Here is a 26,983-nt window from a genome sequence, read left to right as displayed (position 1 = left end):
TCAAATAAGCAAGGTATTTGCCTTATGATTTCTGAAAGGTGAATGAAAATACTGAGTCAGCTTTTTCTCCATCCATTTAACAACTATTTAGAGTATAAAACATAATGCTGCCTGATAAATTGTTTCACACAGCTACGAGATAACATAGCAACATCTTACCTTGTTGTTCTGTTGTGATCATTATTGCATAAGCTTTTAACGGTCCATTCGTTGAGTTAAAATCAGAGAATTCAACAGACAACGAGCTGTGGCTGACGGCCTTGACCAAAGGAGCTTCTGGTGGATCAGGTGGGTCTATAAACAGAATTATTTTTTAGTACCTTAATGATTGATAAAAAAAAATTTCCAAACAAGAAAGTGCTTTTCATACAATGCATATTTATTGTGCATCACATTAGGCTTCGCATGAATGTAGTGTTTTATTCATAATCTGCAAGCTGATAAGGTACTGCATATTAAGCTTGGTATTCTCCAATTGTGAAGTTAATATTTTGTTCCTATCAATATCTTTCATTCCTGAATTTTAACACTTACCAGTAATGCTCGTGTTACACATTTTCTGTACCGGAAGGCTTGCAGAACTATTTGAAAGAGTTACAATAGTAACATTATAGGTGCTGAAATACTCTAATGATTCTGTTCTGAAGGTTTGCTCTGATTCTTCTTTCATGCAGGATGATGGAGTCCGTTGTTCTTTACATTCACCTTTACATATGAAAATTTTGAATTCAGAACTGTTACCAAAAGGACATTCCCACTTCAGTATTAGAAAAGACTGGTTGGCCACTGGTTCACACTGAAATGAATTCACTGGGACAGGAGCTAAAAAAAAACAACAGGAAGAGAGAAAAGTAAGAAATCAAGTATTATAGTAAATATAAAAAGCTATTTGTAAGTCATGTGTATAAATGTTTGTAAGACTTCAGTATTCCCTTCCACTTTCAAAAAGATGAAGCTACTGCCTACAAGGACTTGCTACCTTATGAGGAAGAGAAATATTTAGCACACAAAGTACACAGACCTCTTCTGTGCTAACTCCCCTGCAGACAGGTTTACTGAGAAAGAGTCCTATAGGACACAATATAAAAATTGCAACCTTATGACCAGATACAAGAAGGTATTAAAAAAGTTAATGTAGCAGTAACACTGAGAAGTCCCTCTAAACTAAACGCATTCTAAAACTTGGCCTTCAAGACCAAAACTCTTATAACTTCTACAATTGTAACCCACAGCAAATTTATGTCCTCTCCTGATAAAGAGGTATTTGCTACTTCCAAATATAGGAGTAAAAGACTCATGAATTAAATTATTTTGTTATTAAAAAGGGGTATTATTTTAAGAAGCTAAGAAGAAGCAGAATTGTGTACCGGAAGCAACAGATTTAGCTAAAAGATAGATGTGAGTGACTGGGATTTATTTCTACTGCGTTTTATAAATGTTTCTTTTCCTTCAGTAACACTGTCAGCTAGTCCTACAAATACGGTCAAATTACAGAAGGTTCCAGGGTTTGCGTCTGTAATAACAGCTCTGGTGACACTGGATGTCTGGTTTCCAGAGGAGGAACCATGACTTTGGATCTCTATCCTGTAGGTGTAGTATCATCTGTGCTCCATGGGAAAAATCAGAGACTAGCATACTCAGCCTGGATATGGAAAACGGAGCCAAGCTCTGTGAAAGTCAAGACAAGACTCCATCAACACTCATGAATATTTGCTGACAAACTCTGACAGAAAAAGCAGAGGCACGGCCATGCTTCCACATTTTGGACAGACTGAGCATTACAAGTAGGCAAGCAACGCTTTCACAGTACCAGAGACTCTCTTAATGGGTTCATCCTGGGCACCTCTGGAAACCCAACGGAGGAGCTCTGGGACAGATTCCCTGCACCTCAGTTAAAATAGGACAAAGCAAAGGAAAGGATACAGCAGCATGTATTTACAACAAGGGAAAACATGGCCACAACGCCTAGCCTAGCACAAGGAACACAAGAGCACCTCAACCTTCTCCTCTTTGCTGATGAACTGAGCAGAGCAGTGCGGCTGAGAGCCACACAGCACAGTGGTGCCTGCAGCCCAGCTGAGGCCATGGGCGCCTCCAATTGGGGAAGTCCCCCAGGCACACAATGCACTCTGTGTGGAAGCCATTCAAAATAAGGACCTGAGACCCCCATCCACAAAGAAGAGAAGGCAACAAAACTTCCCACAGAACCCCCTTCCACACATTAACATTGCTGACTGCAGGTAGGCCATGTGCAGCACTTCTGCTTGAAACAATACTGTATTTCAACACCTAGGCAGGTAGGCAGAGCCCTGAGCTGCACAGCAAAATACAGTCCACCAGAAACAAGGCTGCAAGAAACTGTGACTTACTTGTATACACAGGTATGGATACCCCTTCTCCTTCCGTCTGACTGTCATTCACTGCTGCGAATACTGTGAAATTATACAATGTCCCAGGGATTAACTCAGTAATTTCAACTTCGGTGAGGCTGGACGTCCGGTTCTGAAGCGAGGTACCATTTACAACCTCTATCCTGTACGTGTAGGATGGGGAAGCAGCGTCGCTTACTGACCACGTTAAATTGACAGAAGTCACACCAACATATTCCACCTTGAGATCATGGACTGGGCTGGGCTCTGTGAAAGGCAAGACAACAATCCGTCAACCTGCAAGAACATCTGCTCACATACACGGATGGCAGAAACACAGGCACACCACCACTTCACTCTCCTCACATCACTCCTCATTCAGAGTGCAGGAGCACCCCACCATCATCACCGGGTGCTCCTGGATGCTCTTGCATCAGTGGCTAGGTAACAGAAAAATAAGAAAGAGGCAGCTCAAGTGGGATTCAACTTCCTTTCACATTCAAAAGCTCAAGCACAGGTCACCACGGTGCCAGCTCTCCCTGGGTTTTGGCTTGGCAATACAGAGAGGTGGGCTCTGAGTGCCTAAAGCTCACTCTCCTGCTGGGAGTCCAATGGCAGCCTCTGGCCCCCAAATCACAAAAGTTCCCTGGGCACAACACTCACTCTGCGTGGGAGCCCTTTAAAATAAGGGTCTGAGGCCACATCCTCCAAGAAGTGAAGGCAGAAAAACTGCCCACACAAATCCCAGGCCAGAGAAACCAGTTCTCAGGAAGAGTTCCTTCACTGCGCCACAGGCCTTGGTGACCACTTTCAACAACCGCTGTTTTTGAGGGGTTTTGTTGTACTTTGTTTTTAAAAAGAATGCTATGTCTCTTCCACGTAAACATCTATGTCTGCAGGCAGGCAAACACAGCATCTCTGCTTGCAACAGTATTAAATCTCAACCCTCAGGCAGGTAGGCAGAGCCCTGAGCTGCCCACCAGAAACAGAGCTGCAAGAAACTGTGACTTACTTGTATACACAGGTATGGATACCCCTTCTCCTTCCGTCTGACTGTCATTCACTGCTGCGAATACTGTGAAATTATACAACGTCCCAGGGATTAACTCAGTAATTTCAACTTCGGTGAGGCTGGACGTCCGGTTCTGAAGCGAGGTACCATCTGTAGCATTTACAACCTCTGTCCTGTACGTGTAGGATGGGGAAGCAGCGTCGCTCGCTGACCACGTTAAGTTGACAGAAGTCACACCAACATATTCCGCCTTGAGATCATGGACTGGGCTGGGCTCTGTGAAAGGCAAGACAACAATCCGTCAACCTGCAAGAACATCTGCTCACATACACAGATGGCAGAAACACAGGCACACCACCACTTCACTCTCCTCACATCACTCCTCATTCAGAGTGCAGGAGCACCCCACCATCATCACCGGGTGCTCCTGGATGCTCTTGCATCAGTGGCTAGGTAACAGAAAAATAAGAAAGAGGCATCTCAAGTGTAATTCTTCTTCCTTTCACATTCAAAGCAATACCACAGGTCCTCATAGTGCCAGTAGTCCCAGAGCTTAACCTGGCAGTCCAGAGATTTGGGCAGGTAGGAAAAACAAATAGAAGGGAAAGTGTTGCATCTCTGTAACAGCAAAAGGTAAGGAACATCAAACATCCCTAGAAGAGGAACAGAGGTGATGATCCAGGTACCCTGCTCCTCCTCCAACTGTCATGCCCTGAGCTCACTCCCACGACAAAGAGAGCATCTCCAAAAACCCTCTCTGCAGCACCCTATTCTTTGTGCATCTTCAAAACAGGGCAATTAGCCATTATGACCAGGCAGCACAGGAGACATTTTTGGGAATCAACTGGAAAGGTAGGAGCATGGATTCAAGTACATTACAGGACAACACAAATGACAAGAACAGGCATCTGTTTCCCTTCAAATACACCTTGTGGAATGACTAGGCTGGGCTACAGCCTTGCAAGGCCAGCTCCAAAATGGTCCCTCCAAAACCACATATAAAGACTTCTGATACTCATCACAGCAAGGTGCTGGATGGCCAAAGCAGTTCTCCTGAACTAGTACTGCCTAAATCTCCCTCCTGCTGCAGCCTGACAGCACCTATGGGCCCCCAAATCACAAAATTTCCCCTACTGCAATACAGACTGTGTGAGACCCCCTTAAAAAAAAAAAAAAAAAAGGTCTGAGACACCCATACTCTAGGAAATAAAACCAACCCCCCTTACCAAATTTAGAAGATAGAGGTTCTCAGGGGAAAAAAATATCTCATCTCTGTGTTGTCAGCCATAAGGACCAACTTCACCAACAGCTTTCTATCAGCGCAATGCTGCTTCTGCACTTTAACATCCCATGGTTTGTAGATTGGCCATTTCCAGCTCCAAGACCAAAACATCACCTCGGCTTGCAACAGTACTAAATTACAACCCTCAGGCAGGTAGGCAGAGCCCTGAGCTGCACAGCAAAATACAGTCCACCAGAAACAAGGCTGCAAGAAACTGTGACTTACTTGTATACACAGGTATGGATACCCCTTCTCCTTCCGTCTGACTGTCATTCACTGCTGCGAATACTGTGAAATTATACAACATCCCAGGGATTAACTCAGTAATTTCAACTTCGGTGAGGCTGGACGTCCGGTTCTGAAGCGAGGTACCATCTGTAGCATTTACAACCTCTATCCTGTACGTGTAGGATGGGGAAGCAGCGTCGCTCACTGACCACGTTAAATTGACAGAAGTCACACCAACATATTCCGCCTTGAGATCATGGACTGGGCTGGGCTCTGTGAAAGGCAAGACAATGATCTGTCAAGACAGAGAAATAAAGAAAGAAGAGCCACATTTCCCTATTCCACACAGAATAAGCATTATTTGTAACCAAACAGCACTTCTATGATATCAATGCCCTGTTTCAGACATTCATGCTGGGGCACCTCTGGAAAGGCCACAGGAGTTCTGGGGGATATTCTCTTTATTTCATTTCACACACTAAAATCATTTGTTTCCACAGTGGGTTCCCAGACAGAGAAAAAGACGGAAATCAGGGAAGGAAGCAAAGTGCAGGGTGATCTTGACCTGTTAACTCAAAATTGCGCCCGCAAGTCTTAGTCTGAGCCCTTCAGCCCAGCCTCTCCCCAACATTAGTAGAAGAAAATGGGTTCCTTGAGCAGGTCCAACAGCTGACCTGCCCTGGGGGGCTGGTGTCTGCAATCCTGATTCAGCACCAACACTAGGCAGACAAGACTCACCTCCGGCAACTTAGATAAGTTCATCTATTCAGTAGCAGCTCCAGGACAACCTGCTTCTAATTGCTTTGTAGGGATGTTGCCTGTTTCCTTTCCACTCCTGAGCTAAACACAAAGAAAAGGACTTCTCCCATTTGTCCCTCTCATCTGGGAAAAAGGTGCCATGGCACAAAACCAACAAAAATGGCACCACACTCAGTGTGGCTCTAGGCACTGTCACTGCCCAAAGAAGCCCCAGGCCAGGGACTCCTCAAAGAGCTGAAAATCTTCAAGAACAAACAGCCTCCATGATCCTGGCCACCACATCCCTGCACACCATGTCCTTTGGTATAAACTGTAATAATCTGCTCCCAGAAGCATTTCGGGGGGCCTATTCAGTCCTCAAGTCTAGAAAAAAGTCATGCTGTTGTATCTGCTGGATCTCTACATAGCCTTGAGTAGCCAAGCTGATGAAAAAACTGCTTTACAGGCAACATACACACAGAGACACATACAATCTCAGTCCTTTTCTCTTTTACCAAGGACTGCTTGGTACTCATGCTCACAGGCACCCGGAGCAAAGCAACATTACAATGAGAAATAGCACAAAGTTGGAAACCCAAGATAAAGCAGCAGGGCAATTTGGTACAAACACCTTGTTTACCTGCAGTTGAGAGGTACCATTTCCTTACCTGTATACCAGCATATAAGAACCCCTCCTCCTTCCTTCTTTGGAAGGTTTTGGTGGGGTTTTGGTGGGTTTTGCTTTGGTTTTTTTAAAGCAGGGATATTCTCTCTTCCACAGATTAAAAACCCTTGCTGAGCAGACAGACCAGATTAGGCTCCAGGACTAAAACACCACATCTAGACACAATAGTTTTATATTTCAGCCCTCAGACAGGTAGGTAGAGCCCTGAGCTGCCCACCAGAAACAGAGCTGCAAGAAACTGTGACTTACTTGTATACACAGGTATGGATACCCCTTCTCCTTCCGTCTGACTGTCATTCACTGCTGCGAATACTGTGAAATTATACAACGTCCCAGGGATTAACTCAGTAATTTCAACTTCGGTGAGGCTGGACGTCCGGTTCTGAAGCGAGGTACCATCTGTAGCATTTACAACCTCTGTCCTGTACGTGTAGGATGGGGAAGCAGCGTCGCTCACTGACCACGTTAAGTTGACAGAAGTCACACCAACATATTCCGCCTTGAGATCATGGACTGGGCTGGGCTCTGTGAAAGGCAAGACAACAATCCGTCAACCTGCAAGAACATCTGCTCACATACACGGATGGCAGAAACACAGGCACACCACCACTTCACTCTCCTCACATCACTCCTCATTCAGAGTGCAGGAGCACCCCAACAACATCACCGGGTGCTCCTGGAGGCTTTGGCATCAATTGGCAGCTAAGAGAGAACAGAAGAGAAGTCATTCTGAATGGGACTCATCTCTCTTTGACAGTCCAAAGCAGAAGCACAGGTCACCACCATGCCAGCACTCCCAGGCCTTCCCTTGGGAGTACAGAGAGGTAGGCAGGAAAGAGCAAGGCAGGGCAGAAGAGTAGGGCAGAAGAGCAGAGCAGAACATAATTTCAGTTGAAAGGGACCTAAAATGATCCTCTAGTCCAACTGCCTGACCACTTCAGGGCTGACCAAAAGTTAAAGCATATTATTGAGGGCATTGCCCAAATACCTCAAACACTGACAGTCTTCGGGCATTGAACACCTCCCTAGGAAGCCTGTTCCAGTGTTTGACCACCCTCTGGGTAAATAAATGCTTCATCACATCCAATCTAAACCTCTCCTGGCACAGCTTGGAACCATTTCCACATGTCCTGGCACTGGATCCCAGGGAGAAGAGTTCAGCACCTCCGCCTCCACATCCTCTCCTTAGGACTCTGTACAGAGCAATGAGCTTGCCCCTCAGACTCCTTTTCTCTAAACTAGACAAACCCAGAGTCCTTAGCTGCTCCTCACAGGATGCTGCTTCCAGCCCTTTCACCAGCTGTGTTGCCCTCCTCTGGACACATTCCAGGACTTTCACATCCTTCCTAAGTTGTGGAGCCCAGAACTGCTCACAGTGCTCAAGGTGACACTGCACCAATGCTGAATACAGTGGGATAATCACCTCTTTTGACCACCTGATTATACTGTGTTCGATGCACCCCAGGCTGCAGTTTGCCCTCTTGGGCTGCCAGAGCACACTGCTGGCTCATACTGAGCCTACTGTCAACCAGCACCCCCAGAGCCCTTTCTACAGGCCTGCTCTCCAGCTGCTCCTCTCCCAACTTATACTTGTGCCCGGCATTACTCCATCTCATGTGTAGAATCCAGCATTTGGACTTGTTAAATTTCATCCCATTAATCACTGTCCAATGCTCCAGTCTACCCCTGTCTCTGTGCAAGGCGTCTTGTCCCTCAAGTGAATCAACAGCACCTCCCACTTTGGTATCATCAGCAAACTTGCTAATGGTGCATTCAACTCCTGCATCCAGATTGTTCATAAATATATTGAACAGAACTGGCCCTAGAATTCATCCCTGAGGAACACCGCTGGTGACACATCACTGGCCAGATATAGCCACAGATTCACTACAACCCTTCACCCAGCACACCATGAACCTGCTCATCCCACAGTTGGGCAACTTGTCCACAAGGATGCTGTGAGGGACAGTATCAAAAGCCTCACTAAAATCCAGGAAAACTACATCTACTGCCTTTCCCTTCATCCAATAGGCAGGTGACCTTGTCATAGAAGGATATCAAAAAACAAAACCTTCCTTTTGTGAACCCATGTTGACTGTGCCTGATGATTGCATTATTCTTTAAATGCCTTTCAATAGTACCCAGTATGATCTTCTCCATAGTTTTTCTATGAACTGAGGTTAGTCTAACAGGTCTGTAGTTTCTCGGGTCTTCCCTCATGCCCTTCTTGTAAATTGGAGTAACGCTGACTAGCTGCCAGGCAGCAGGGACCTCCTCAGGCTCCCAAGATCTCTGGGAGATGGATTGAGAGGGGTAATCTCACAACACCCACTAACGCCTTCAATACTCTGGGATGAATCTCAACCCATCCCTGTGGGCTTGTGAATGTTCAGCTGATACAGCTGGTCCCTTACAATTTCAGTGTCCACAAATGGGAAGTCACTGTTCCCACACTCGTGGTACTCAGTCAGAGGTCCAGTCAGCCCAAGGTCTATCCATATTATTAAAGACTGAGGCAAAAACCACATTGAATGCGTCTGCTTTTTCTTCATATCTATTAGTCAGATGACCATCTTCAACAAGTATCTGTCCAACACCTTCTTTAGACTTCCTCTTGATATTAGTGTACTTAAAAAAGCCTTTCTTGTTATCTGAAAAAACACTGGCCAGTTTCAACTCTAATTGAGCTTTGGCCTTGCATGTCTTCTCCCTGCACATAGGAACCATGGCTCTGTACCGTTCCTGAGAAGCCTGACCTTGCTTCCAGAGATCATACAACTTCTTTTTCCTCTTGAGCTCCGCGAGGCTTTCCCTGTTCAGCCAAACTGGTCTCCTACCCGACTTGCTTGACTTTCCACACAGCGGAATTGCCTGCTCCTGTCCTTCTAAAACGTGGTTCTTGAAAACTGACCAGCACTCATGGACTCCTAAGACCTCAAAAGCAGATTCCCAGGGAACTCTGCCAAGTAGCTCCCTGTATAGCTTGAAGTTTGCTTGCTAAGACTAGGGTAGTAACTCTGCTGTCTTTTTTTCTCTCATTAAACTGTAAAATTTTAAACTCAAACATTTCATGAACACAGTGGCCCAGACAGCCACATGTCCCACGAGTCCTTCTCTATTCACAAATGGCAAGTCTGGAAGGGTATCTTTCCTAATTGGCCTGCTTGTGAGTACTTCTGACAAGAAGTTATCTCCTGTATGAGGGGATATGAGAAGATGAGGAATGGAGGGGAAGGAAGGTGGGTTTTGTTTGGTTGGTTTTGCTTTGGTTTTTTTTTTTTTTTTTTTTTTTTTTGGTTTTTAAAGCAGGGATATTCTCTCTTCCACAGATTAAAAACCCTTGCTGAGCAGACAGACCAGATTAGGCTCCAGGACTAAAACACCACATCTAGACACAATAGTTTTATATTTCAGCCCTCAGACAGGTAGGTAGAGCCCTGAGCTGCCCACCAGAAACAGAGCTGCAAGAAACTGTGACTTACTTGTATACACAGGTATGGATACCCCTTCTCCTTCCGTCTGACTGTCATTCACTGCTGCGAATACTGTGAAATTATACAACGTCCCAGGGATTAACTCAGTAATTTCAACTTCGGTGAGGCTGGACGTCCGGTTCTGAAGCGAGGTACCATCTGTAGCATTTACAACCTCTGTCCTGTACGTGTAGGATGGGGAAGCAGCGTCGCTCACTGACCACGTTAAGTTGACAGAAGTCACACCAACATATTCCGCCTTGAGATCATGGACTGGGCTGGGCTCTGTGAAAGGCAAGACAACAATCCGTCAACCTGCAAGAACATCTGCTCACATACACGGATGGCAGAAACACAGGCACACCACCACTTCACTCTCCTCACATCACTCCTCATTCAGAGTGCAGGAGCACCCCAACAACTGGAGGCTTTGGCATCAATTGGCAGCTAAGAGAGAATAGAACACAAGTCATTCTGAATGGGATTCATCTCTCTGACAGTCCAAAGCAGAAGCACAGGTCACCACCATGCCAGCACTCGCAGGCCTTCCCTTGGGAATACAGAGAGGTATGCAGGAAAGAGATGAGTATGGTGGGGAAGGAAGGAGTTGTTTGGGGGATTTTCTGTTTGTTTGCTTGGTTAGTTTTTGGTTTTGTTTCTACTGTAGGGGACTTTTTTGTTTCAGGGCTGGGGGGATTGAGGAAGTTTGGTGTTTTTTTAAAAAAAAAAAAAAAAACAAACACAACCAAACAAACACAAAAAAGAAACCCAAATGAGGACTATGCTTCTTCTACACATTAACATGCTATTGTTAGTAGGCAGCCCAGGTAAAGCTTATATTATATTTCAACCTTCAGGCAGGTAGGCAGAGCCCTGAGCTGCACAGCAAAATACAGTCCACCAGAAACAAGGCTGCAAGAAACTGTGACTTACTTGTATACACAGGTATATATATACACATGGATACCCCTTCTCCTTCCGTCTGGCTGTCATTCACTGCTGCGAATACTGTGAAATTATACAACGTCCCAGGGATTAACTCAGTAATTTCGACTTCGGTGAGGCTGGACGTCCGGTTCTGAAGCGAGGTACCATCTGTAGCATTTACAACCTCTGTCCTGTACGTGTAGGATGGGGAAGCAGCGTCGCTCGCTGACCACGTTAAGTTGACAGAAGTCACACCAACATATTCCGCCTTGAGATCATGGACTGGGCTGGGCTCTGTGAAAGGCAAGACAACAATCCGTCAACCTGCAAGAACATCTGCTCACATACACGGATGGCAGAAACACAGGCACACCACCACTTCACTCTCCTCACATCACTCCTCATTCAGAGTGCAGGAGCACCCCAACAACATCACCGGGTGCTCCTGGAGGCTTTGGCATCAATTGGCAGCTAAGAGAGAACAGAAGACAAGTCATTCTGAATAGGATTCATCTCTCTTTGACAGTCCAAAGCAGAAGCACAGGTCACCACCATGCCAGCACTCCCAGGCCTTCCCTTGGGAATACAGAGGTAGGCAGGAAAGAGATGAGGATGGAGGGTAAGGTGGGGAAGGAAGGTAATTGAAAACAAAACAAAACCATCAGGCCTGTGTTTCTGCTGCACACTTACATCCCATCCTTTGCATATAGCCCAAATCAGGCTCCAGGACTGAAATATCATGCCTATACACAATAGCATTGAATTACAATCCTCAGGCAGGTAGGCAGAGCCCTGAGCTGCCCACCAGAAACAGAGCTGCAAGAAACTGTGACTTACTTGTATACACAGGTATGGATACCCCTTCTCCTTCCGTCTGACTGTCATTCACTGCTGCAAATACTGTGAAATTATACAACGTCCCAGGGATTAACTCAGTAATTTCGACTTCGGTGAGGCTGGACGTCCGGTTCCGAAGCGAGGTACCATCTGTAGCATTTACAACCTCTATCCTGTACGTGTAGGATGGGGAAGCAGGTTCACTCACTGACCACGTTAAAATGACAGAAGTCACACCAACATATTCCGCCTTGAGATCATGGACTGGGCTGGGCTCTGTGAAAGGCGATAAAAGATAAAAAAAGTTCTTTTAACTTGCAAGACTATTTGCCAATAAACACATAAAGCACTCTTCTCCCTTCCGTATCCAAACAATGGATCTCTATAAAACAGTGATCAGCCTGGGAAAATAATCAAGCCATCCTTATATGTTGCATGGGACACTTGCTAGCTCTGCAATGTACTCGTCCTCTAACTCCCCAAGTTTCACTTTATCTCAAGGAGTAAAACTGTCTAGGTGCAGCAGACATACTGCTTCAATGCCCACACTGCTTCAGCAGACAACTTCATGCAGGATGCTGAGAAAGACTGCAAAATACAACCTTTTATTATTTTTTCCTAAGCTGCCTATCCCAAAGAGAAGAGCCTTTCTATCTGCAAGATTTGCACAGCTCTCCTCTAGATACATGATACCCTCTACACTAGGTAGCTGTACCCTGTTATGCATGTATGTCAAATCTATACATCACAGTATGTTTGAACTGTTGCAGCTGTAACCTAAAAAGCCATAATAAGCAGGGAACAGAGCCCAAGTCTAACAGTGATATTTCTAGGCCATGGAAGAATCATAGTGTTAAATTGCACTCTCCGTCAGCTATGCAGATATATTTCTTTGTCCCATTCTCTACTCCAGTAGAGCAGTTGGATCCACACCCCTGCGTGCTCTTCACACTCCGGACTAGAGTTTGGGCTTAAAAATGCCAGCACAAAAAAAGCACAAGACACCCTGAAGAGTCACATCCCAGTCAGATTCCAAACCACTTACGTGTTACATTGCTCTGATCACTTGTTGTGCTGTTGGATTGCAACACATCCCTGGGAAATCTTCCTCCTCCATAGGTTTTGTTCCCACTTGTAGAGTTTACTGATACATTATCATTACTACTGGTTCCTCTTTCTGCAGTTACATTTTGTGAACCGCAATCCTCTGTGCCTGAAAGAAAGAATATAAAGCAATAAGTATCTTTACAAAACTTCTGTGTTTCCTATTTGCAAAAGTATAGTTGTTTATAGATATCATGCACAGACCCGTAGTAACTTATTTTCCCAGTTTGTTCTCCTACAGTGTATTTTTCTCACACATTATTCAGAAGCTAAGCTGCTTTACTTAACCTGGCATTGCAGTTTTGTCTCTTGACCTCAGTGTACGGGCAAAAAAGTTCTCATATGCATGCACTGTGTTCCCACAAGTAAGGAAGAGACATGGTATACCTACAGAAAACAACTTTAGGTTGATATAGTGCAGCCCAACATGTGGAGAGAATTTAAACTCTAAAATTTAAAGGCTAACTCATGCAAGCCTGACATTTGATAGAACTCACTGCAAGTACTTTTGGAAATTTTTGCCACATGAAAACTTGTCATCTTGGCAAGTACAGCCCTATACTCACTTCAGAAAGTCCTTAAAGCATCACTTTGTATATCCTTTTTTTTGTTCTGGGGTTTGTTTGTGTTGTATTGCCTTTAAGTGTATTTTGCAGTCTTCCTAAGCACATTATATCTGTACTTGATTTTACTAGAACTCTTTACAAACTGAAAAGCAAAGGGATTAAAGTGCACATTTATATCTTTAAATATCCTTAAATGCATTGCAGGAATTACAATCAGTAAAATAAGTGAGTTTACATTTTTGAATGCTCTCTTTAAAAATTCTTTTCAGGAAGCTTTTTTTAATACTTAGCTGATACTGTTCAATTTTTCTTAAAAGAAATTAAGATAATGAGAGTTATCTTGAAAAAATGGTAATTGAGTAACAGAATGATACTTACAGGCAACTGTACATCTGACCTGGAAAACAAACAAACAAAAATTAGAAATTAATACTTTAAAACTTCTAGAAGCTCAAATAAAATAAGGACTAAATAAAAATAAAGGAAGAAATAAGGAAGAAAATAAACACATGGCAAAGGGGAAATCAGTTAAAAAAAAATAATAATAATCTATTGTTTCACTCCAGACCTCAACCTGCAAAAGAGATACCTAAAAATCTATTGACATACAGATAACACCATTCCATAAAAATCAGTAGATGCAAATTAGGTCTTTTTTAATTATTACTTCTCACAAAAGAATATTTTGTATTTTCTGAAACAAACTCAGTGTAGTGAAAATTCAAACCACTTAGCATATATTCTGAAATCCATAAAGTATCAGCCGTTGCCATTTCACTGCAACCTGAAAGTACTCTGCTAGCAATACTGACAAGCACACCAGAATTTTCAACTTCATGCTTTTACTTCCAAATAAGCCATTTCTCTTCCTGTCAGGGTGCAAACTGGCCTGTTTTCTTCATCTCCCTCCAGGTGGCAGCACAAAATGGTCCTAAAGGAGTGAAGTAAAAGCCCCAGACTGAGGTCTGCAGGTGCTTGAGAGGAAAACTGTGATTTCCTGAGACTCCCGAGCCTCCCATAGCCAGATGATGCCAAGTGACTGCACCAGCCACTTTTGTCATGTAACAAACAGATTACTTCAGCAACTGTATCGGGGATTAAATATTCACCTTGTAAAGCTACACATGACAAGGCAAGAACAAGTATGCAGAGATAAGTGTCCCAGCAACAGGCAGGTCCCCACCATGGTGCTGGTGATCCGGAGGTCACACCGCTTTGTGCCAGGGAGCCTTGCAGGCATGGGAGGTTTCTGCCTGTGCACCGCTGGGTCTGTTTTTGGCATCACGGTGGGTGCAGGCAGAGGGAGTCTCCAGCCCCGGCTGCTCTAACATCACCTCCAGAAGGGCTTGTCCTTTGATTGGGCCTTATGCTGTGTTGCTCCTAGAAAATCCAGCTAAAACTTTATGCCAGATAGTGCCTTACCCACACAAAGCACCCAGCCTGCTGATTGCAGAAGTTGACACATTTACCTAAAGCACTTGAAATTGTCTCATTTTTTCTTTCCACCCTGTTTTCTTAGAAAGTTTCTTAGCAGTTTCTACAATTCCACAAGCTAACTCAAAAAAGTGTCTATATCACAAAAACCCAATGCAAAGCTTCAGTCCCACAAGTAGCTTCAGCAGCAGCAGCTCCCTGCATCACAGTCATGGATGGGCCCAGACAGACACACCCTCAAAAAGTAGTCAGAAGATAATACCATTAAATCATCTTGTCCATATGGGAGACTACAAAAAGCACCCTCCACAAAGATGAGGCAGGTCAGCTGACCAGAAGCAACATTAGAGGTAACCCCTCCAGCTTTACAGCAAGGAGAAATGCAGCAGAAGCAAGCTTCAAGTGGAGAGACTCCCTTCCAGCCTGCGATGGTCTCTGTGCCACAGCAAGGAGAGTTTGGGCATGCTTTCTAGGCAAAAAAAGCACTTGTAAGCATCAAAGAGCTAACGTTTGGTCTTCTCTACCACAGCCCTACTGACAACTGAGCACATAAAGGACATTACTTGGGATGCAGGTGTCCTATGTACAAGAGTACATAGGACATATAGTACACACTCTTCCTCATACATAGTACATACTCTTCCTCAACTTTTCTGAATATTTAAGTGCCCAGCCAAACTCCAAGGCTATCAGGAAGTGAGGAAACATTCATCTGCACTCAGGCCAAGAGCCCTTCTGTGTTCTTTCACAAAGGAGCAGCCAAGAAAGAAGTGACTACAAAGGAAAAAGCCACTTTTAAGGCAGGAAAACCCTACCACGCAGTGCTCAGAGTAGAAGTGCTGAGCACTATATGGAAACAGCTGCTGAATGAGAAGCAAGAGGTGAGATTCTCTGAAAAGCAGGTCAATCTAAGAGCAAAGCCAAAAAGGCCCTATGTTTAATAAGAAAGGGGAATTGCAAAAAGGAGAACAAAAACAACAAGAAGAAACGCCACAGGACTAAGTCACAGTGATTTCTGCAGTCCTACACACAAAACAGCAAAAACCTGACATCATTCACAACCTGTCCTTCAGTTATTTTCTCTTTTGCAAAACCACCTGAAGATGATGAAGTTTCAAGGGCAGAGCATCCTTCCTGAGCAACAGGAACAACAGACATCATATCACTGAGAAGCAGGTATGCTACTATCAAATCGCCTGCACCCCTGCTTCTCACCTCCCCACCTCTTCCCCTCCAGCTCAAACAAGCAGCGTGTCGATTCCTGTTTTACCCCCAGCTACGGCCATCCAAACTAATGGCAAATTATTACCAAGCAGCTAGAAACTTGGTTGTACTGTCATGTGTGAGTTTTTTTAATGATGGTCAAACAACAAAAGAAAAGTTATGCTAGAACACTTATCTCATGATGAATGAACAGCTTCCCATCATTTTCCTTGCTTTTGTTTATCACACAGTTTGGCAATACCCTGTCACAATACTCTTCTGACTCTCCAGAACCCTATGTGCAAACCGAATTCAAAAAAAGCACATCCCGTCGGCAGCAGGCAGGCCTCCTTCTGAAACCCAAAACCACACAAAACAAATGATCCCATTCCCAAGCGTCAGCCTGCCTGACTCAGTCATTCCGTGCTGTATTTTTCAACATAAGCCATTAACTGAACTGTTCTCCGACCTTATGTTATTACTTAATGAGATGCTATTTATACAAGACATTTGTTTATTATTTCAGAGGATATTTGCGCTGAACACCTGATTCTCCTTGTGTTTGCATCGAATATATCAGGAGCCGTGCCATCTCCACTTTTCTTTTCAATTACATGAATCCACATTATTCATTTATGGAGTTGGAGTTTTTTTAACCAAAAAAACTGGAACTTGGGGTAGGAATGGAACATCCCTCCCCAAGAAAATAAAAGGCAGCAAAATGCTAAACACTGAACATTTCAACTGAACAACAGGAGAAATGTGTATACACACACTCATCACTGTCATCAGCCACAGCAAATGAATCTTTCCATGTGTCACACAGCCACACTTAGAGCCTGATCAAAGGCTGTACGTTCCAGAGGAGCTGAATAATTCATCTGCACTCGTGCAAAGTCTGTCCTGCGCTCCTTATGTGTGCATTTTATTACTGACCAGGAGTTGGTGGTATGTAATAGATGCAAGATTCACGTCCATCCTCCTCAGGTATACAGTCAGTTGCCTAGTTGAAGAATTATTATTAGTCACGGAGGTAACCTTATCAAGGAAGAAATAAGATCTACTGCAGGAAAACATATTCAAAACACTAGGTGACCAAGAAGCCCAATTTCCACTGATATTTGATAAGACTTTGATTAAGACTAAGATATTTAAAATGTACCTCCTGTACACCTGCATCAAGGGAGCCACGGGAGCTGGTCAGCAGCAGGGAAGACAGTAGTGCCTCCCCTTCTGCTGGCCACAAGTCTTTAGATCCGCTTGGCTCTGCTGCCAAACTGTACCCTCTAACAAAATCAGGATTCCTGCATCGGTGGAAAACCCTTGTCAACAGCAGCCCACCTGCCTGCAGTGCACAGTTTCCAAAACAACGTGATTTGGTTCATGTAAATACAAGGTTAAGCAGCTGGCTAAACAGTCAAAGTGAACAAACCAAAAAATCCTAACCAAAAAATCCCCTTAGCCACAAATCCTGAGAACATCACTGGAGGCTGCTGCTTGCTATTTCTTGTGTGCTCATTAGTGTGTGCCTTGTGACTCAGATGCAAAAAGCCAGGAAATTAATCACACCCCTCTCAAAGCTAACGATCTTCCACATGTGTACCTTCAGATCTTCTCTTCTCTGCCCACCCACCCTCTCAGGTTTGGAGGAGCTCCACAAAAATACCACCAAGCTATCACAGTGGTCTCCAAATTCTTTCTGAACACCCTTTCACAAAACCAACAGCATAATTAAGATCACTGCCCCAGTAACCCTGATCTCCCTTCTGTCCTTTTTTCTGCCTGCTATGCTCACCTACTATTAGTTGTTCCACTTCCATAATTACGGGCTTTAGGGGAAGCCACCACACTGCAACCATCAGGATGGTTTTAAGACTCCAGGCTTCACTTTGCTGACTTTATCGGTCATTGCTGCTCGGATGTTAAATATCAACTAGCAAAGATGCAGTAACTCAGTCACTTACAGACCACTCTGTTACTTCTGATATTTCATACTTGGCATAGGTTTATTCAGAAAGCATTCCCAAAGAAAGGTTTTATTCAAGGTCACACAAAATAAGTAAAAATTAAACCCTGGAATGCCCCTGGGAAGCCTCACAACAATGGAAGTGGGATTGCCCAGGTATTGCATCCAGAGACTCATATAGCTTTCCAATACTTGCTAGTTTTCTAGGATTTGTAAGGCATTGAATGTTACTCCAGCTGGGGACATCTTTCCACTTCACTGGGAGCATGAAGTCTAAATCAGGAGGGAGTGGCACTTTCCTGCAGGAGATAACAGTTCCAGAGACAGGACGGGGCATCTCAGGGCTGTTTCACCTCATTCATTTCCACATTATGTCCAAATTAATGAAGTCTGTAGGCTTACAGTACCAGGCAAGAAAAATGAGATCACCTGAACTGGGGCATAAAACTATGTGCCTAAAACTGTATGAACTTAGTTCAAGTAACATGCCTCCCTTTGGCAATTTCTGGGTTCTGGGGTGAAAAAATATCTTATGGAAAAATGAGCTAAAATATACTTGTGTAATATTTTGCCCTGTTTTCTGATTTCTTCCTAAGAATGTCTTCAATTGTCAAAAAGCCTTCAATTGCAAAGCATTTCTCTGCATTTAAGCAGACAACTTCTAAGCACAAATCATTATAGTATTGTAAAATGCATAGAAATTCATACACAATTAAAGATATGCCAAGCCAAGAAAAGCAAGTGTTTTCCCCTGTGCTTATTTTATGAAAAGAAAAAAGACAACGTGGGTTAAGCCTGTGTGCTGTAGATTCGGTCCACGCTACACTTACAGTTCAGTTATCAATTTCAGTGGCATCTGTGAATACTCAGCCCTCCTGTATCAGATCCTCATGACTTGAAGAGGAAAAAGTCAACAGGAAGCTAAGTCAGAAGCTAACATTTAATTATGTTATATAGTTTCATTTAAGATTGATTACTTTCTGGATTTGGTGCTAGGGTTTGCTTGGGTTTTTTTTGTTTGGTGTCCCCCCCCCCCCCCCCTTTTCTGGTGTATATTTACTCTACTAAATAAATTTTAACTGTAACCCACAACACTTTTTTTGATTCAAATTAACTCTAGATGATCACGTAATATGACACATTCACTTCCAATGAAAAACTGAAAATATGCTGTGGCAAGCGTCAGCTCCACATGCTTCCCCTCCGGTATCTTAGGCAGGCACTCATGGCCCATCCACAAAACACCATTTCACAGAATGTTTGGTTTAAGTGGGTTTATCCTGGGGAAAAAAAAGCTCTAATTTTAGGAGCAGTGCACTAAGTTTTTGCAACGTATTTGGAGTCTTCTCTTCTTTTAACCTTAAATGAGCAGCTCCACTAATGAGACTGCATGGGACCAGATGGAGATCCAGAACCCAGAAGAAAGAAAGGTGAGCTGGTGTGTTTGTTACTAACTGGGCAGGGCTGGACCCCCTTTGGACAGCATGCTGTATTAGGAAGCTATGCAAAACCCTGAAGCAGTTGACAGCCATACACAACTGTGCACAAGCTATTTTGAGCTATTATGCAGTTACGTGAAAGAGGAAAGACTATTTCAATTTTGCATGTATATATACATTTTACCCCTGACACTTCTAAATTCAGTCTTCCCTGAAGCAAGCTTTTCTCCAAAGAGGGACCAAATACCTTTTTTTTTTCCCCCAAAGAAAAAAAAAAAGACCAAATATCTTTTTTTTTTTTTTTTTTAATAAAAACCAATGAGGAGATTTTGGTTTGAGCAGCACCTCCAGTGAACTAAAAATGCTGTGGAAGACAAAGTCTTGTAGGAAAGGCAAGATGAGACACCAAACGAAAGTCTGTGGTGAAACATACTGGAGAAAGTTCTTCCTTCATTCCCTGATTCTTCTCCAAATTTTACCTGTATATGCAAGGAGTTTTCTGGGCAACATATCCAAAATAAAGAGAAAAATATAGAATGGATCTCATCTGAATTGTACCTGTTAGATCTGTTTCCCCTTCCTCCAGCCTACCTTCAAGAACAGATTTCTTGGGTAAGTATTCTTGTGGTTTGGTACAAGGAAGTGATTCACCTACCTATGCACGTAACAAAACAAACAAGCAACAGAAATACCTCATACCAAGCAGTGCAGATTTTGGTAGGAAATGGGCTGACAATAGGGCCCAGACACCAAATGCAACCGCATCGCAACTGGTAGCTCTCTCTCAACACTGACACTAGGAAGACACCATTAGACTTCTTTCCAATGGCTTCCAGATCAAACATAATTTTAAAACCTTTACATGCAACCCAGTAGTTCTCCGTTTCCCCCAAACCTGCAGGTCCCAATGAACTACAAGCAGCAGGTGCTGCAAACCACCTCACAGTTCAGCAGCATCCCTCCAAGCATCCTGCAGTCTTCCAACTGAGAAAAAACCAACTAAACTTCATCCCAGAGAAAGGCTGAGAAGTTTCAACAAGTTTAAATTATTCACATAACCCAATGAGTCCTACATGTAATGTCTCTTCAGAGACAATCTTGCTGAAGAAGTTTACAAAGAGAACAGTGTGCTTATTTGACAATGGCAATGAGTAATATTATAACTGCTTAGTAAAACCCAAATTATTATCCTACTTGAGCTTCACATCATAGCGACACTGGTGTAACTGCAGCTGGGTATGTAATGAGCAACACCTGAACTGAAAAACCTCCTCTTTTAATAAGAATTTTCAGTTAACACTGCCAGTCATTTTCTTTCAAAACTAAGAAAGCATCAACCTTTATTTTTTGTGAACAAGGCGCATTCCTGCATGTAGCTTAACAGCACTATTTTTTTCATTCTGAGTCATTACTCAGGCACACCCTGGAAGAAGGAGGATACAATGAATAAAAGAAGAAAAAAAAAAAAAAAGACTCCTGTGACAATAACACAATGCCAACTGTCCCCAAATCAGCAGGGTTGGCCACCCAGGCAACATGGAAAATGTACATCAGAGCCAGCAGCCGCCTGGCCCTTGCAGCACAGTCATGAAAATGAGGGGCATTTCCTGACAGGGCCCTATTTCAGATCTGCTTAGCTGAGAGCAATTGAGACTCTCAAGTTTTGTCTCTCATCTCAAGTAGATTTTACTTTCCTGAGCCGGAGACTTTAAACTCTACACAGCCTTTGCTGAGGAAAATGTTAAAAGATACTTTACAAGGAGAACATTGAGCTGAATGTGGTTTGACAGTCTTCCAAGTAAAACTATCTGTAAAGGGATTTGAAAACCTATGCAAAAAAAATCAAATACAATACCAAGACAGATGATTTATATGGAAAATAAAGACCAAATTTTTGATCTATGACACCCTATCTGGGGGCAGGAGAACCATGGCCTGTGAAAGCCTCAGCTTGCTTACACAGAGCTCAAAACTGTCTTGCTAGACAGAAAATCCGTTTTTTGTGGCAGTCTTGATGCTGGTACACGAAGGGCTTATTGTTTCCTGCCTTACTTCTATACTTTTCTTAGGACAGTTTATCCTTTTGCCCTTACCACCATCCTGAAAACTTCCTAATTTAAAAAGCAATGAAGTGTGTAGCTGGGAGAAGCCAGCCTGTGACCACTGCCCAACACGGAGACCTCTCAGGCTAACCTTCATCTCCTCCTTCACGCTCTGTTACTGTTTATTACCATTTATTTATGCTCCCTTCAGCACATTCAGTTCTAACTACATGTAAAATGTTCCACTAGAATCCAAATAAATTATCTGTATGGCACTGCCCTTGCCCCGTGACTGGGTAAATCTACGCAAAGGAAAGGAGGGAAGCAATCCTTTCTCACCATCCTCTAACAGCAGCTCTGGTTTAGTAATGCAGTATTGAAACCACTAGAGGTCCCAATAAAACCACCAAACTTCAGCCTGAGTGACTAACAGCTGTGAAATATGCCGAAATTCCCATAAAGGTTGACATATTGTGGGAAGCGCAAGGCTAAGGATGACCACGCCAGAGCGTAAAGTGTGGAGGTAGGATGTAAACGCTGGCTTGGATGCAGACCGTGGGAGCTAGTGACACCATGCCAAGCTGGCTAAGGCAGGCTCAGGGCATCTTCAAGCATCACAAACCTGTCACGAGGGAAGTAATTTTACACAATAAATTACTGGCTGGACCTTAGAATTTCTTCACAGCACTTATTTACTAAATTCCACATCTTCAGCTGCACTGTTCTGTATTGAATCTACATTTTTTTGATAGCCCCAAAAAACAAAGTAGCATTTGATCACCTTCTTTAAAACAAGCGCAAATTGCCTCAGAGCAAAAAATGTGGTGCTAAACCTTTTCCATAAAATAAGTCAGAGATCTGGCTGATCTACAAGCATCAGATTATCACAAATGCAAACAATTTGATTAAACAATGTTTTCCCATATGCTGTTTTCACATGCAGCAACATGGGGCTGGGGGACACCCTTGAGGTTTGCCTGCAACTGGCAGCCCATTTAATCCTTTAATGAATTTAAACTGTAGCAAAAGACAAGTGTGCTGCAAGCGTTCAAAACATGTAGTAGTACTCCTGGGAGGGAACAAAAGATCTCATTGTACGGCTCCAGTAAGTTCATCTAGGGCTCTGGTAGAGTCTCTCTTTTTCTCCTCTTTGAACAGAAGCTGAATAGAAACAGGAATGAGAACTGGCTCCGCCATCACCCCAGACTCGCCTCTATGAATACATTGAGGCTGCATGAGAAGTTATTCACTGACAACAACATGGGCTCTCTCTCTCACTTACCAGTCAATAGACATGTCTATTAAAGGTCAACTTCCCGGCCATCTGGGAGGACCAGCTATGGTGGAAAAAGGCTGGGTGACGCAGGGTCAGAACCGGAGATCAAACTGACACTGCAGCCTGACCAGCTGCAAGCTTTTTATTCTAGAAAAATAACATCCATGGCTCCTTTCTCCTTCCAAGACACATGAAGGAGATTGTGCTGATCTGTATGTTTGGCTTTGCTCTGATACAGATCAAATAAATATAAAAGCTTGAAATGAACTACTAGCTAAGAGGAAGATACGTTTATGTTATTTATTATGAGTCTAGAAATACATTTATTTCAAATAAACTGCATATTGTATCACTGTGCAGCGTTTGCTTAGCCTTGTACATCACTTGAAAAAAGAAACAGAGGAAGCTTTTACACCTAAGAGTCAATTTCTACAACATTTTGGTCATCATTTGCTTAGAGTAATAATACCACTGACATGGCTTCCCATAGCCTTCACTATTTCCATACAATTACAGATTTTCTGCTCCCTATATCACCAGAATACAAAATAGCGCCTCTTCTCATTGCATGGTCTTAACAGACAAATCCAAAGTTTTCATAAAAGATTACTGAAAATAACCTTTAAAAAAATGCAAGTAAGTGAAAGACAAACACTCCTTAAATTTACCCAGTGCCATGCAAACTGGTTGTATTATCACTAAATGAATACCTACTACGAGCAAGTTTGATGATGAAGCACAATTATTTAAATCATAAGTTCACCTTCCACTTTATGATGATTCTTGCAAATTTTAAAACCAGAAGATTTTAAAAAGAAAATTTCTATAAAAATTACATTTCTGAAGACACACACACACATATATGTATTTTATACAGGCAGCCTTCTGTTTACCAGATTGCCTTGGCAAAATATTTTAAAAGCACTTTTGAAGATTTATTAGAAATAGTGGTACACTATTAGGAATAATTTTGTCACATAGGCCTCCACAACATTTGACAACGTAACCCCTAAGGGAAAACCAGAAAGGGTCAGCAAGAAGTGAAGTACCATCCTCCACGCACTTTAGCAAGATCTCACCTCGTCAGAGTCTGCAATATTGCCACAACCGTGGCTGAAAAAGAGTGAGATAATAAAAGAACTAATACTAGTCAGGCACCAACACTGCAGAAGAGATTGGGGACAGGGTAGAGCTTCATCAGTATCTCTCTTTTTCCTATTTTTTTAAAAGCATATTTGGGACAGACAGAAATTCAAGTCTAGGGATGTCCCCCAGATATCCTCAATGTATTTTAGACAAGGGTCTCTTAATACTTATATACAATATGGGAGGATAAAAGAAGAGTAGCAGGTACTAGAATCAACTGCAACTCCTCAACCTCCTGCTTCATTTTTGTTGCATCTTCAACACCACCTAAACAGTTCCTTCAATTAATTATTCTTTGATTCAAACTGAAAGTCACAAGAATAGATTTGATTTTCCTTCACCCAGATTATATGTTCAATGTCTTTGAAAGATTAGATGTATACTCTTTTGCTCCTACGTCCTCAACAAACTATGAAGACAGAAACTGAAAAATACCACTACTTCTTCTCTAGAAGCTTTCTAAACTTGAGTTAAACTGTAGAAACAGTTTCCCTGCACCACTACAAAATGCAGAAGCCTAGGACAAGAACTTTATGATTTAAATACATACACGTCTATATGGATTTCACGTATTAACGATGAAACAATGCCTACAATAAACAGCAACAAAGCTTTTCCAACCAAGAGAACAACAAATGGTAGTAAAACATTTCCACAGAGACATTTCTTTCTGGCCTGACATTTACTGTTAAATTTTTTATACTTTGCAATAGCTAAAGTATAACATCTCTAACATTTTCAGGGAGGAAACAAGGTCATACACAAAGCCAGCTGGAGCACAATCACTGCTATTACTTATCTGCTTAAAAAAAACCCACAACAAAACACTATTAAAATACAGGTAAGGCTATGAAAAACAAGCTCAAGTATTGCATTAAAACATATCTAGGCCACAAATGGGATTTTGATTGATCTGTTAAAAATATAGTTCTAAACTTTCTCATCTGCGTATTTAAGGCTGACAAGTACCAAGGCTTTGAACGGAAAACCCACGTAAATGTGTCTGTATGCTTGGAGCAGGAACTATGGAGAAGCACAGAGGAGAATGGAGAAGGGTAGAGGAGAATCCTTCAGTTCACTGTGATGCATTTCACCATGCACACATGGGGCAAAGATTCATCTTCCCACTCCAACACTAAAGCCACATGAAACTAGCATTAAGACAAAGATGAAACTAAGTCCTCCACGTCTGCAACATATTTTATGCGCGTGTCACAGGACGCTGTCATTTACTCTACTTGCTTACGTAACAGCGAGCTTTCCTCCGAATTAGGGGAATAACATACATATTTGTAACTATCTATAAACTGCTGCTTGCCAACAGCAAAATCTGTAAAGCAGCAATATAAAACAGGCATTTTGCAAACCTTAAACACCCTGCACCACACTGCTGGGTGGGATCTTCTTAGGTCTTTAAAGTTCAGCACATTAAAAAAGTATGTAAGAAGTCAGGGTGCTGAGTCAGAAGTCAAAGCCTTTTATCAGATGACAGAAATAATTGAACTTTGCTACCTGCCGTGTGGCTGTTCACCTGCATGAAATGTGCAGGTAGGGGAGAAAGATAAGAGCAAAGAGGAAGTCAATTGCATTCCAGCTGCTAAAACCTCATTATCTTGCACATTTTAATTGATGTCATTGTGCAGACTTCCACACTGCCTTCTCTGAACTGTTCCCTTAGTCATCTTGTACTCTTTCCCCAACTTCCAGTAAGGGTTAAACCAAGAGTGATTCACAAGCCGGATTCCTTTGCACCTCTCCTGTCTTTAACAGAGATAGTCAAAATGTCACAGAGTTATATAATGCTGACAGAAACGTGACTACCTGCAAAACAGGTTTGAATAAAGAATTTAAACTTTTATAAGTATGATTACATACCAGAACAAAGTAGCGCATCCTTCACAGGCTATGTCAGCCTCTCATCATCTCTAGGAGATACTGCTTTATCACTGCTTATAGCAACTACATTACAACAGTTGAACTGTGGAAAACAAACTAACAAGAAAAAGCACTTCGGACCAATTTGCCTTATCAGCAAGAGGTGCCAGCAGGGTTTGATCCACACTCTGCAGGATTTTATCCCTTGCTTGCATGGCAGAACCCCTACCCTGTGCTTCAGCATCATCGAAGAGGCATCTTGCAGACACTAACTGGGAAGAGTTTTATCAAGATGAAAGACTCGGATAAGACGACACATACAAATGAGACCAGAGGCATATCAGGCCAAGCTGAACTAAAGACCACTGTTCACTGCACCCAGACTGCCCGGTGCAAAACTAAAAGACTTTTCAAATGACCGAGAAACACATTAGCTTGAATACACTAGTGCAGACAAGGCCCTGGTTTAGAAGGATGCCTAATCCATCACCTGACTCAAGTTATGAAAATGGAAATGTACCCACAGACTTTTTTTGTGTGAAGGGAATACCATATATTGGGACACTTGAAGGCATGAAGGCAGATGTCTAGACAGCCCCTAAGGGCTGAAAATCTTTATAAAGACATTTTCTCCTTTTCTTTTCTAGTGATATATCCTGTTTGCATGACTCATAACGTTTTAAAATCCACTCTTAGAACACTTTCTCCCCTGCACCATGAAGCAGGTTTTCTGTCTATGCTTCTTCCAACAGCAACTGCGTGTTGTGAAGGCTGTGTTCAGAGCCCATTTTAAACCCAGACTTTAAGATTTAGAGCCCAGTCCCTGCTCTGTTTCTCAAAGACACTTACCAAAGCACATTCCTTACGAGTAAGCCAAACAAACAGAAAAGTGTTTGGATAACTAAGGGGTTTCCTTCTTGTTTTAAAATGGAGGAGAGACCAGCAAGTATGTGCCCCTGCACTGTTACCCAGTGGGTTCAGACTCAGGCTACCAAGAAGATGAGCTCTGATCATATACGACATTGTTGCATGTAAGAGGGAAGACATACCATTACCCATTTCTCAAGATCATGGCTTAAAAAAACCAAACAAAACCACCAAAAAACCTAATCATCAACTAGAATCAGGGGATAGCTCTAAAATCAGGGATACGTTTATAGAAAACATTCCAAGATTAAAGTATCATACAAGAAACAAGTAGGTGGGGTACTGTAGGTGCCAAAAAAAAAAAAAAGTTTTTGCACTGCATGTACTTCAACCAACCAACCATGTTTTCATCATGAACATGAAGTTACTTACTCTCATTCAAACACTAGTACTCTGAAGACAGGAATCCAACACCAGCAGAGACAATCCAAGCACAGAAGAAACCAAACACAAA

General features: G+C 42.7%; 1 protein-coding gene across 1 annotated transcript in view; it reads right to left on the bottom strand.

Moving 5' to 3' along the window:
* The window catches only part of PTPRJ (protein tyrosine phosphatase receptor type J), a 76,568-nt gene that overhangs the window by 14,019 nt on the left and 35,566 nt on the right, over positions 1–26,983 (bottom strand). The window contains exons 2-12 of the mRNA XM_063332455.1: positions 13,600–13,618; positions 12,597–12,764; positions 11,552–11,827; positions 10,721–11,008; positions 9,797–10,072; positions 6,564–6,839; positions 4,889–5,164; positions 3,382–3,657; positions 2,370–2,636; positions 535–822; positions 160–294 (exon numbers count right to left, since the gene is read on the bottom strand). Of these exons, the coding sequence (XP_063188525.1) occupies positions 160–294; positions 535–822; positions 2,370–2,636; positions 3,382–3,657; positions 4,889–5,164; positions 6,564–6,839; positions 9,797–10,072; positions 10,721–11,008; positions 11,552–11,827; positions 12,597–12,764; positions 13,600–13,618 (2,545 nt within the window). The remainder of the gene's footprint in view (positions 1–159; positions 295–534; positions 823–2,369; positions 2,637–3,381; positions 3,658–4,888; positions 5,165–6,563; positions 6,840–9,796; positions 10,073–10,720; positions 11,009–11,551; positions 11,828–12,596; positions 12,765–13,599; positions 13,619–26,983) is intronic.

The sequence above is a fragment of the Chroicocephalus ridibundus genome, chromosome 4, assembly GCF_963924245.1.
Source record: "Chroicocephalus ridibundus chromosome 4, bChrRid1.1, whole genome shotgun sequence".
Taxonomy (NCBI): domain Eukaryota; kingdom Metazoa; phylum Chordata; class Aves; order Charadriiformes; family Laridae; genus Chroicocephalus; species Chroicocephalus ridibundus.
This window is presented reverse-complemented; position numbering and strand designations above follow the sequence as displayed.